The sequence below is a fragment of the Aedes albopictus genome, chromosome 3 (genome assembly GCF_035046485.1).
Source record: "Aedes albopictus strain Foshan chromosome 3, AalbF5, whole genome shotgun sequence".
NCBI classification, from domain to species: Eukaryota; Metazoa; Arthropoda; class Insecta; order Diptera; family Culicidae; genus Aedes; species Aedes albopictus.
Window position 1 is genome coordinate 239,881,419 of NC_085138.1, and position 12,819 is coordinate 239,894,237.

The following is a 12,819-nucleotide window of genomic DNA, read 5'->3' on the forward strand; positions in this document are numbered from 1 at the left end:
CACGACATCAAGACTATCTATCGACGTAGACAAATCTAGTAAGAAATCGCAGACCACCGAAGAATGACAATATGCAGATAGGGCATCAAGACCACCATTTAAAAATAGACTAATAGATAATAAGAAGAATTGCGCCATTAGCAAAAAGTCCACATAAGTTCACCGAAGTGTTATTGAGTGTAAGAATTAATTAATTTATAGACAAAAAGTGACAAGTAAAATTTAAAATAACTAACCAGACAAATCTACCCCATAGCATGTACCAAACAATTAGAGTCAGGACAGTTAAAGTTAGCCGAAACACGAGAGACGAAACGAGAACATTATTGTAAGTCAAACAAAACTAGTTAAGATACAAATAATCAACTAACTAAATTCCAGTTCCCCCTGATGAAGGCACCATCCCTAAGTGCCGAAACGTTGGGTAGATAATAAACCCGTTTCAAGAATAAAGACTGCGTAGCCACTAAAAGTTCAAAGTTAAGAATTTCAGTCGATCCTTGAAAGTAATACTTACAATGGCAGTTGCACAATCTACATTCTTCCGGTACATTGACGAAAATTTTGGACATAACACGGTGGAAACTATGAAATCATACGCTACAAACAACAAGAAATTAGCGCATCTTGAAAGCCGAAAATCGTTCCTCGTCCAGTGTAGACGACAAGGTGTATTTCCGAGGCACATCATCAACTCATTCAAGTGTGTTCACGAGCTTCTGGCTGACAATGGACCATACATCAATAAAATCGACCGCACCATCAGAAGGTTCAAAAAGGCGATTTTGAATCTCGAAATAAAACAGACGTTCCACAAAATAAGGGAGACTACTAAAGATATGGACGGAATAATGGGCAACATACGCTCACTCACAAGCGACAGCGTAGCCGAGGAATACTCGACCACACAGCGAGCAGCGTACAATAAATGGCTAAGAAAGAAGGACGGGGAAACTGCTAGGAAGGTCACCAAAATAGTACGAGAACTGAACGATAACGGTACAGGAGAACCGTCTTATAACGAACGAGCAATCCTCAATGCAACAGGCGTAGACATCCCAGCAGAAACTCTCCACCTCCTCAGCCTAGGCCCGAAATTCGCCCTGCCAACCACTTCGCCATCCCAGGTTCCGTTCTACCATTTCCTTGCAGACACGGAGCGCATTCTGCTCACTAATGGGGACCAAAATGTGCAAAACCGAAATCGATGCAAAGTAGTGAATGCAACGCAGAACTTCATTCACGGCTTTCACTCTATGGTAGAGCTCAGAGATAGTACTACCACTTTCTGTGAACGGGCAACGAACACAACGAAGCAGTTCCTCCGTGCACACCCAGAAGTATGCGTTCTATCTGCCGACAAGGGGAATAGGACGGTCATCATGCTGAGAGAGGACTATGACCGAAAAATGCAAGCATTGGTCAACGACACGACTACCTACGAAAAGCTGCGCGCTGATCCCACGACTCGGTTCCAAAATGGGAACAATAACATAATCAAGAGGCTCAAAGACCTACACCTCATTGATAACAGGACAGCGAACGAGCTGAAGGCCAACAACTCCATCTGCCCTAGAATCTATGGACAGCCGAAGGCTCACAAACAAGACCTTCCACTCCGGCCGGTCATACCAAACATAACGGCACCCACATACAAGCTAGCCAAATACATCGCAAACATTCTGCAAAACTCGCTACACAGCCGATATAGCACGAGAAGCTCATTCGAATTTTGCGACGAAGTGAACAACATCAAACTACCAGAAGGTTACATCATAATCTCTCTTGATGTAACTTCATTGTTCACAAATGTCCCACGATGGTTAGTCACCAGGAACATAATACACAGATGGAATGAAATCGACACCAACATAAATCTGGACCTATTCCTGGAAATTGTGGAGTTCGTTATGGAGGCCAGCTACTTCTGCTACGATGGGCAATTCTATAAGCAGACATTCGGAACAGCAATGGGCAGCCCACTCTCGCCCATCCTGGCAGACATAGTTCTAGATTCGGTCATCGATGCAGCTATGGAATCTCTACCATTCGAGATCACCATCTTCAAGAAATATGTGGACGACATCTTCATGGCGATTCCTCAGAACACCGAACAACAGGTACTGGTAGCGTTCAACAAGGTAGAACCAAGACTGCAATTCACCATCGAAGCAGAAAACGAACGGAGGTTGCCATTCCTAGATATGACCGTCATCCGCAACCAGGACCAAACTCTAGCTACGGAATGGTATGCCAAGCCAATCGCATCGGGACGTATGCTGAACTACAACTCCTTCCACCAACCGAAGCATAAAATAAACGTAGCGAACAATTTCATTCATAGAGTTTGCTCGCTAACGCGAAATAAATCAATGAATGAAATAGGGACGATAATTCACCAACATCTGCTAAGGAACAACTATCCCAAGCAACTCATCAACCGGTTGTTAAACCTCTACATAAACAAACGGAGGCAAAACAACGTAGATGAAATTCCAACAGCATCGATCACTGAACTCCCGAATGATGATCCCAGCCAACCATCGTGTCAGCCACCCAACCACCCACCCAGCCAACCATCATGTCAGCCACCCAACCTCCCACCCAGCCAACCATCGTGTCAGCTACCCAGTCGCCCACCGAGCCAGCCATTGTGCCAGCCACCCAACCAACTACCAGATCAACCCACCATAAACCACACTGTACCCCAGCATATCCCCCACCAAGACCTAACATCACCAACAAACCACCAAACTGAAGACAGCATACCCGATCATCACATCACCAATCCGATGAGGCATCCCACGCACGGCACCGAAGATGAAACCGAAAATCCACATAGGCAAAACCAAACAGTAAGCACAACACAGCAACCAATTTATCGTTCCATTCCATACGTCCCATCTCTCTCCGACCGTGTCACAAAAATTCTGTCTAAGGATTACCCAGAGATCACTATCGCCACACGACAACACAGAACTGTCAAAAACCTCCACTCCAAAATCAAATTCCCTGTAAAAAAAGACGAAATTAGTAACATTATATATAAAATACCTTGTAACGATTGTGATGCATGTTACATCGGTATGACGAGGAACAATTTGCGAAAACGATTAACTGGACATAGAGCTAATGTAAACAAACTTGACAAATTGATGAACGATGAAGAACATACACACACAAATGAAGCCCAAATAGCACTAATAGAAACCACCACAGCCCTAATAGAACATTGTATAACACAGAACCACAGATTTCAACTTGACCACACCAATATTATAGACCATAGCCATAAACCTTCCACACTCCCATTTCTTGAAATGTGCCACATCACTAACACAGATAAAACGGTGAACAAACGGACAGACACTGATGGACTCAATACAACATATGCTGGTTTGTTGCACGACATCAAGACTATCTATCGACAAGACAAATCTAGTAAGAAATCGCAGACCACCGAAGAATGACAATATGCAGATAGGGCATCAAGACCACCATTTAAAAATAGACTAATAGATAATAAGAAGAATTGCGCCATTAGCAAAAAGTCCACATAAGTTCACCGAAGTGTTATTGAGTGTAAGAATTAATTAATTTATAGACAAAAAGTGACAAGTAAAATTTAAAATAACTAACCAGACAAATCTACCCCATAGCATGTACCAAACAATTAGAGTCAGGACAGTTAAAGTTAGCCGAAACACGAGAGACGAAACGAGAACATTATTGTAAGTCAAACAAAACTAGTTAAGATACAAATAATCAACTAACTAAATTCCAGTTCCCCCTGATGAAGGCACCATCCCTAAGTGCCGAAACGTTGGGTAGATAATAAACCCGTTTCAAGAATAAAGACTGCGTAGCCACTAAAAGTTCAAAGTTAAGAATTTCAGTCGATCCTTGAAAGTAATCTTTTGGTAGTTTTTCGTTCGTTGGAATGGGGGGGCTTGTTGAATCGACACTAGGGAAAGCGATAGCCTTTTTGTCTACTTCTGTACAATCAAATTTCGTGCAAGAGACGTCCAAAATATTTCGGAATCTATTGGGAAAAACCTTCGTTGTTCTTCAGGAATTTTTGTATCCGCAGGAATTTCGTCTATCTCTTGTGCTATAAAGATCGTATTCACAGTATGTTTGGGTGGCATAGGCAATGAATGATTCAATATGCTCACAACGCCAAGAAAACTTTCAATTCCACACTGAAAATTGAACCAACCAAAAATTGGAGCATTTCTAGGCATGTATACCAATATTCGTTAAGGTACGATATGTCACACTGGTGCATTTCTGACGAACTTCAAACATTTTGATAGCATACAAAAAGTGCACCAATTGCATTTGAAGTAAACTCGATCTCTGTTGCTCCGGTAACTCGGGAAAAAGTGAAACTGAGAAGACAACTAGAAAGGGTAAATCATGATCATATAAAAGAAAATGTTTTATCCGAGCATCGTTGGGGGGTGTGGAGAAGAGAAGTGAAAAACCGGAAGAGTAGAACAATTGTTTGGCTCAGAAATGCATCTGCATACTTCTACCTCACGTTCTTCCCGATGTTCTACATTAGATGGAAATAGTGCATGCCAGTGCTTGGGGTCTCGTGTTGTTTTTTTTGCATTTGGTATGTGCCTACATCCACCAGAGCATTCGGGAAACCATTCGACCTGATATCACTCGCTTCTAGTTTTGTTTAGTTACACATTAAAGTAAAGAATCACATGAAAACTCCACATTCCAGATGCAATTGTATCAGATGCATCCAGATCCTGGTGAATGACTAAATATCCCGAAAGAAGGATAATGTCACTCTAAACTCGAAAAGTCTGTTAAAATTAGAAAATTGACTGATATTAAATTCTTACACATAAAATTACTTGATGATACAGTCTTCTTCATGAATGTAAAACAATTTTCTCCATCGTGGGATGTTGCAGGTCATCAAACTCACATGGAGCTAATTCCATTAAACATTTAACAGTAAATGAATGTTTTCACCAACAAAAATAATTCATAACTTTTCTAAGCCAATTTACCTCTTGAATCTCTATGATATGCCGAAGAATGTTTAAGATATCTCATATCGCCTGAGTCCTTGTGGCCTAGCAATGACCCTTAAAGAGGTTCAATGGAATCGGGATGAAAGCAAATGTCGCCGCCTTGGACAACTTTTGGTGAGATTGTTCTGACTATATGTACTTTGATTTACAACTGAAATGATCTAAATATGCGTCAGCATCAAATCTTTGGAGCAAAAAGTGTTCTTCTACAGTCTACTCTCCACAACTCGATATCCAAAGGACCATCGATATCATATGTAAAGAAAAAATTTTCACGACCAAAAATCTCGAAATTAAGTTTTGTTGATCTTTAGATGTCTAGCTCTAACTTCGCGATCTTTGGAGAGTGTGTAGAATGTTGACTGCTCTGGGGAAGCTCGGAGTGGAGTTTTGTCGCGAGAGGTCGGCGAATGGAGGCTTATGAAAGGAAACCTGTTTTGATGTCACCCTTTTTTTTTCTTTTTCTTTGAACATAATATCTGGTTCTACCATGTGAGATAGAACTCTGATTATTCCGTATGGAACAGGCCGCAAGCAAAGTGCGACTCCCGACGCTGATATTGCCATACTGTGGAAAAGTCTGCCTTTTTTACTCAAACTGCCTCTACTTTGGATCACTAATTCGTTACTCTCATCAGAATGTAACCCTCGACACGACCCACCCTGCTTACGCCGCTGTGACCGTGAGTTCCCACCGCAACCGTAAGTGTTACCTGTGAGGAACAGTGAGAGGCTCCCACCATCATTACCGCCGCCAGTGTGAGAACTCACCTGAAACTTACAGCATCATGAGTTCAACTTACACTCCTTGGAGAAGATTCCTTCCGAGTGTGGAACACGTGTCGCGATATTGCGCGAATGTTCCAGACTAAAACCGTGCGCATATAAATATGCACCAAGTTCGTACGCAAGTCAGTCTTATTTCAACCGCCCCGAATATAACTCGAGTGAATAGTGATCCAAAAGTAAAAAGTATTGAGTAGGTGTAGTGTAAATAGTAGTCCAGTGAAGAGAAAATAAAGTGTAGTTACAGTGATCAGCAGAAGAAACAGTGTGTTGATTCTTTCCATAAATCTCGAGAGTCCACCCGACACGATCGGAGTTGGCCACGGTCAACGTGCCAACACTAATTATTATTTTGAAGAAGTTGTTAAGTGCTTTTCGACTTCGTGGAGCACTTCACTGCTCCATCTGAAAAATATTAGATGATTGATGTCGTGGAATACGAGAAGTTTGGAACCTTCTTTTTTACAGTATTGATTCTGAAAGAAATTAATTCTATGTAACGATTTCGGTGCAGTACTTTTTAATGTGGCAATGAACATGTTCCATCGAATTTTGTACATCCCCTAGTTTTGCTCGTCAGCGCTGTTACTTTTGAATTTGGCAAAGAAAATTGCTGAAATTTTGAACACAAACATCTCAATCTACAATTGTTGCATTGGCAAAAAAAAAAAGACACTATCAACAATTTTATAGCCGAAACATGTATTGGGACTAAACGTGATTTTAGCCCCTCAGACAGCAAATAGTCAGCACTCTTTAATTTTTTTACTGTACTATTGAAAGTACTACACAAATAATCATCAAATTTTGCAGGCATAATATACACATAATAGACTACTTTCTGTGAACATTTCATGAAAATTGGCAGAGAAATTCAAAAGTTATGAGTAGGCAAACATCGCACATGAAAAACTCGAAACATTTTCACAAGCACTCACCCCTATCAACACCAGTAGCTTTCAAACCAATTAATCAAAGTTGCAAGAAAGTGTCTCTATAAGTATCATAGCTGCTAACGAAATTTCATAATTATCATCACAGAACTTTGAACTGTAGCGTAAAAGAACCATCTACTATGCGAATGAAAATTGGTCACGATTGTATAAAATGCTTAAAACCACGTCTGTTTGTTTTTCATCCACAGTTGAAAGTAATCCATCGATTTTTATGAAATTTGGCACAAATAATAAACATACACCAAAGAGTTCTCAGTCAATTGGGTTCTTTAGGGGTATCCTGATTGTTGCATAATCGGAATCTCCGTCCAAAAACTAGTCGAAATCCAAAATTTCATCATTTTCGGTGCCCGGGAACTATTTTTAAAATGCATTTAAAGTTTGTATGGGGAAATTTTTTTGTTCGGGGCGAACTGTCACTTTATCGATTGAACTGTCATTCTAGCCACGGAAATTAAAACTGTTTTGTTTATTTAACCATCAAAACAAATGAATCGGGACGCAATAAAATCACCTTATACTCAGAAAAATGAGCTCTTTCGATTAAGCTAAAGAAAATGGCAATATTTAATTCACTAAACAACCCAATTATTTGGCCAATTTTAACGATTCATTACAGAGCTACAGCCGTACTTCTGTGTCCCGATTATTGCGGATACAGGCTTTATATCTGAGACTATGGTGTCTAAACGTTGACAAAACGTATCCTCTTGCTCTGGCCAAAAACCTTAAAACATTCCTAATTTCCCGTGGTACCTTGAGAAAAGTAAAAATCCATGAACATTTCTTAAGAAAGTGTTCAACTGATCATTCTGCTAGCGGGCAGCAGAACTTTCCGGTCCTGTGGGTGAGCAGTGGGATTCTCAGAACTCCAATTATCGGCAACTACTATCGACGAGTACATATTTACTACTTCTCCTGATGGCATGCTGATTTCTAGTAGTACGATAAATTCAAAAAATAATCTGTAGAGTAATCACGGGAAGGAATCGCTTGGAAAATCACTGTTCAAATCGCGGAAGAATTCTTTATCTAGAGGAATCCTTGAAGTGATGAAGGTAGTGATATCTGGCTAGAATAATCCATGACCCTTGAACAAATTCTTGAAGAAAAAAACACAACATTGCTCAATGTGTGATTTCTGTAGAATTTTGGAATGCTTCTACGACATATGTGAACCGTTGGTCAGAAAAACTGTTAGATACGTCCATGAAGAATTTCCATGGTCCAGTCTTGCTTGTTGTGAAGCGGTCCTGGTGGAATGGTTAGAATACATGATTATCACGCCGAGAAGATGGGATCGGACCCCATCCTCCACAAAACTCGCAAAAAGGGAAGCGAAGTAAAGCGAAGGATCCTGAGATGAGATAGATTGACGTGAAAAACAAAACTATAAAACAAAAAAAAAAACCTGATGATTACGAGGGGAAGGAATCTTGGTATTTTACGTTGAAGATGTATGACAAAGCCACACCTCGGATTTTAATAGTACAAATTAAAAAAAAAAAACAATGTCGGTATGCACTGAAAAGTTAATTGGTGATCACTACTAGTGCCGGGTTGCTATTCGATCATCTTTTTTGCGCCAAAAGACATGCGGTTCTTAGTGTTTGGGCTCTTGAAAGTACATATCTCCACGGTTTCCTGCAATAGGGGCACAACTCAAAATTTGTCATTTTTGAGATTTTGATGGCAAATGATGAAAAACTATGTAAAATTTCATCTCACAAAGACCCGTTCCAAAATTCGTTGTGAAACGCGAGATTTGGGCATTTTCACCAATTTTCCGCAGTAAGGGCACAACTCAAAATCAGTCAACTTTTTCAATAGTCGTTGAAAAATAGGTGTCAAAAATTCATGAAATAGATAGTCCTTCAGCCCCTTTCAATGATACAACAATCAAAATTTGTTTACTTTTGTCAAATGATGAGAGAAATAAGTGAATTTGCAGGAGGTGCTTCATGATTGCCAATTTTCAAACGCTTATTCTGAAAATTCACATTTTTTGAGTTGTGCCCCTATTGCAGGAAACCGACGATATGTGGCTTCGTCATATCTTCACCGTAAGCTTTGTTCACGTCCTGCAATATCTTTGTGCATTATCGCGTTATCAGTGGAGCAAATAATTTTGAAATTTGAATCACTGCAGAAACAATGCAATCTTGTGCAGCTTTTGTAATAACTTTGCTGCAATTTTTCGACAGGCCTTTATGATAGCGATATTTTGCTGTTTTTCATTTTCTTCGTTTTGGTTTTCCTGTCATTGTTGTTTTCCGATCAGCAACACGGGAGCGAAATGAAATAGGTACTCACACACTCGCACACATCGTGCTGAATGCGAGAGCTGACAGGGCTAAATTTGCATTCAATTTTCTGTAGTTGAGTGTTTTCACCCGTGGTAGCGTGTAGGGCACTCACTCTCACAAGCCACCGCTTGAGACGAATGGCCTTTCAGCATGAGTAGTGTGTGGATGATTGGGAATAGGCCTTTTCAGCTGACAGGTTTGTGTATGCCACTGTTTACAACCGCCGAACAAAGGCGCAAACGCTAAACTGTCATTTTCATAGGAGAACTGTCAAAGGCCCGAAAAATCAGCTGATTTAAGACGTCAAATGAAAAGGCCCATTGATCTTGTTGGGTCGCTCACGAATGGAGCTCTCGGACTCTGTCAGTTCTCACATCGAGGAACTAAAAACGACCGCTGCAGTCATTCATTTTCGGCTGAAAAACAGGCACTGAGACTGATATTTTGCAGGACTGACTTTCACACCTACCGGTGAGTCAATTGAAAAGTAAGTTTTCCACCAGGTAAGACATTCAATAGTAAACTTACGAACCATACCTCGGGCATGTACGTTCACATATGAATTGACCACTACGGATGTGCGCAACGTGAATAACATAAAAACACTGGTAGCATTGACGCCTATGCTCATCACAGCTAATGGAACATCTTATATTTTAATATGAGAGCTCATGAGAGGCTTCACATTGAGAGGTGGCACAAATCTTCAAAATTAATATGCAAGTCACACTTTTAGGCCTGTTATTGTCTTTTGCCTGGCGTAGCGTCCCACCTGGACGAAATGCTATTTTTTTTTCGGTTTGAGCCCTTCTATATTTATTAACTGAATTCTACAGGTAGTAGTATCCGAAGGGCTATTAGGCCGTTCGACATGCTGTTTTATTTTGTATGGCGAGTTTTAAAAATTTAAAAACGCGCCATACAAAATAAAACAGCATTGCGAACGGTCTTATGCTGACCTACAGTTAGTACCTTTTGAGCTTGTGCTTACATGTCGAGGTCTACCTAATGACTACCTAAAAGATATTCGCTGGTATCATTGGAACATGCGATAGATGCATATTATAGCATATTTATTATTGTTTGTTTGAATGGGTAGACAAAATTTCGTACTTTTGCTCTCATTGAAGAAACAAAAATGAGTGACTTGCTTGCTCTTAAAATATTCGAGCTTGATTTTTTTTTTATCTGTATTAACGAGATTTTTAGTCCTGGGCTAGTTCATCTCGGGACCCACGTTTTTTACTTCCCTTACGAAGGAAGAACTCACATTTTGTGAGTTTGTCGGGAGTGGGATTCGATCCCAGGTCCTCGGCGTGATAGTCAAGTGTTCTAACCATCCAACCAGATCCGCTCCACTAACGAGCTTGATTTATTGTAAGTAGTGTCATGGTCAAGATATCAGCCACCCTCTGGTTTGTTGGAATGTAGGTATCAGTAGGTCGGCTCCAGAGTAGGCCATCCCTTATTTTGCAAAAATTGAAAATGTTATGAGTTCGTTAGTGGAAAATGATCGTTTTAGCTAAAAAATGATCATGTCAAAATTTGAAGTCCATATCTGAAGGCTAAGTGGTCCCTCAAGGGGCCTAAAGTTGTCAAAAATGGTATGGGATCAAAAAAAAAAAAACATGAATTTTTTTTCGACGAAAAAATACGTTATTCTACTAAAACCGGTGATTTTAGGACCCTTAAGGGCCTAACGAGTTGAGATATCACAAATCTAAGCACATTTTCGGCCCTTAAGAGTCCTAAAATCACCGGTTTTAGTAGAATAGCGTATTTTTTCGTCGAAAAAAAATTCATGTTTTTTTGGTCCCATACCATTTTTGACAACTTTAGGCCCCTTGAGGGACCACTTACCCTTGAGATATGGACTTCAAATTTTGACACGATCATTTTTTAGCTAAAACGATCATTTTCCACTAACGAACTTATAACATTTCTAATTTTTGAAAAATAAGGGACGGCCTACTCCAGAGGCACGTTCTCCTCCATTTGGGAAATTTGTGTCATCGCCATAAACACGAGCCTATTCATCATTTACCTGAGGGAGAAGGGAAGGAAAAAAGGATGGGATAGGGAAAAGGACAGGTAACGGAATAGGGTCTTCATACACGCATAAGCGTACCACAATGGGTTCACATTGGCGTCCTGAAAAGAACACTGTAATATCGCATAAGCGTTCCACAATGGGTTCAAACAGCGCCCTGAAAAGGGCACTGTGATATCGCATAAAGCGTAAAGAAAGCCAATAGCTCTTTACCACAGTGGGTCAAGAACAGCAGAATGTCCTGCAGATTCAGATTTCTAAAGTTTCACTTAATAAGTGTTTACCGAGAACTCGGAAACGCAATTGCACAAAAACTGGACAGTTACATATTAAATGATACGAAGTTCCATAATCGGATTCACAGCTATCACAGGCAAATGAATCAGCTTGCTGAATATTCGCCATGTGATAACGGAGTCGGCAGTGGCCAGTCAATGCTTTGACCAGCATGCTGCAATTTTGCTTTGACAGATTTGTAAGATACTTCGCCACCCTTGGAGATGGCTCAGTACAATACAATTTGGTTTGACGACATGACTCCAAACTATTCCAGTATTGTCTGTGTTGAGTAGCAGCCCAGGTGTGAATCTGAAGCTTTACCCAACACTTCGATGTCGGAATAGCTGGCTCAGGGCCAATGAAGTCATGTGATCCTCCAGTGCGAGCTAACTCATCAGCCAATTCATTTCCAGCGATGGAAGAATGGCCAGGTACCCATACAAGCTGAACAGCGTTTGCTGAATTCAGCTCCTCGTTTTGAGTTCGACAAGCGATAACTATCTTCGACCTGGAGTTGGCCGAAGCAAGTGCTTTAATAGCAGCCTGGCTATCTGAACAGAAGTATATTACTTTGCCCATTACGTGCTGCTGAAGTGCTGATTGCACTCCGCACATAAGAGCAAAGATTTCGGCCTGAAAAACGGTGCAGTGTCTACCAAGTGAATAAGACTGATACAGCCTTAGCTCACGAGAATAAACACCAGCACCTGCTCGACCTTCGAGAAGGGAGCCATCAGTGTAACATACGATGCCGTCTGAAATACTTCTCTACAGATAACCAGATGTCCACTCTTCCCGGCAAGGGAATTTCGTGGAAAATGTCCTATATGTAAAATTACAAGCAATTGTAAGATCACTTGGAGCAAGGACAACTTTGTCCCAATTCACCAAAAGTGGAAACAACGAGGTGTGTGCTGAACTGCGGTTCACAGGAGTTTCCTCTAGTAAACCGAGTTCCCATAGACGGTAAGTGCAAGAAAGTGCTTCTTGTTTGAGATGAATGTGTAGTGGGGCAACGTCAAAGAGAACTTCGAGCGCTGCCGTAGAAGTTGAAGAGAACGCTCCAGACATCGCCATTAGGCACATCCTTTGGAGATGGCCTAATTTTGATTGGACCGTTCTCACTTCGCCCTTTTGCCACCACACAAGACATCCATACGCCAATATTGGACAAACAACAGTTGTGTAAATCCATTTGAAATACTTGGGTTTAAGACCCCAAGTTGTACCAAAGGTTCGCCGGCATTGCCCAAAGGCCATACAAGCTTTCTTGATTCTGAACTCAACGTGAGGTGTCCAGGAAAGCTTGGAATCAAGAATGACTCCAACGTACTTTACCTGTTCAGTCACATTGATATCAGAATGAAAGAGACGTTAAGGTCGAA

At 40.8% G+C, this 12,819-nt stretch overlaps 2 protein-coding genes across 13 annotated transcripts in view; one reads left to right on the forward strand and one right to left on the reverse strand.

The window, feature by feature from the left end:
• The window catches only part of LOC109409390 (fat-like cadherin-related tumor suppressor homolog), a 1,285,617-nt gene that overhangs the window by 95,407 nt on the left and 1,177,391 nt on the right, over nt 1-12,819 (reverse strand). The window lies entirely within an intron of this gene.
• LOC134291688 (uncharacterized) lies at nt 37-3,913 on the forward strand. 6 transcript variants are annotated; one of them, XR_009999230.1, is made up of 3 exons: nt 37-3,582; nt 3,660-3,731; nt 3,785-3,913. XR_009999230.1 is itself a non-coding variant. In XM_062859772.1 (3 exons), exon 3 carries the CDS (start codon nt 519-521, stop codon nt 3,468-3,470), a length of 2,952 nt encoding a protein of 983 aa, XP_062715756.1. In that variant the 5' UTR covers nt 37-179; nt 257-328; nt 382-518; the 3' UTR covers nt 3,471-3,913. The 6 variants fall into 6 exon arrangements, 3 of the variants coding, with proteins under 3 accessions (XP_062715756.1, XP_062715754.1, XP_062715755.1); XM_062859772.1 differs by having other exon boundaries at nt 37-179; nt 257-328; nt 382-3,913; XR_009999228.1 differs by having other exon boundaries at nt 37-3,731.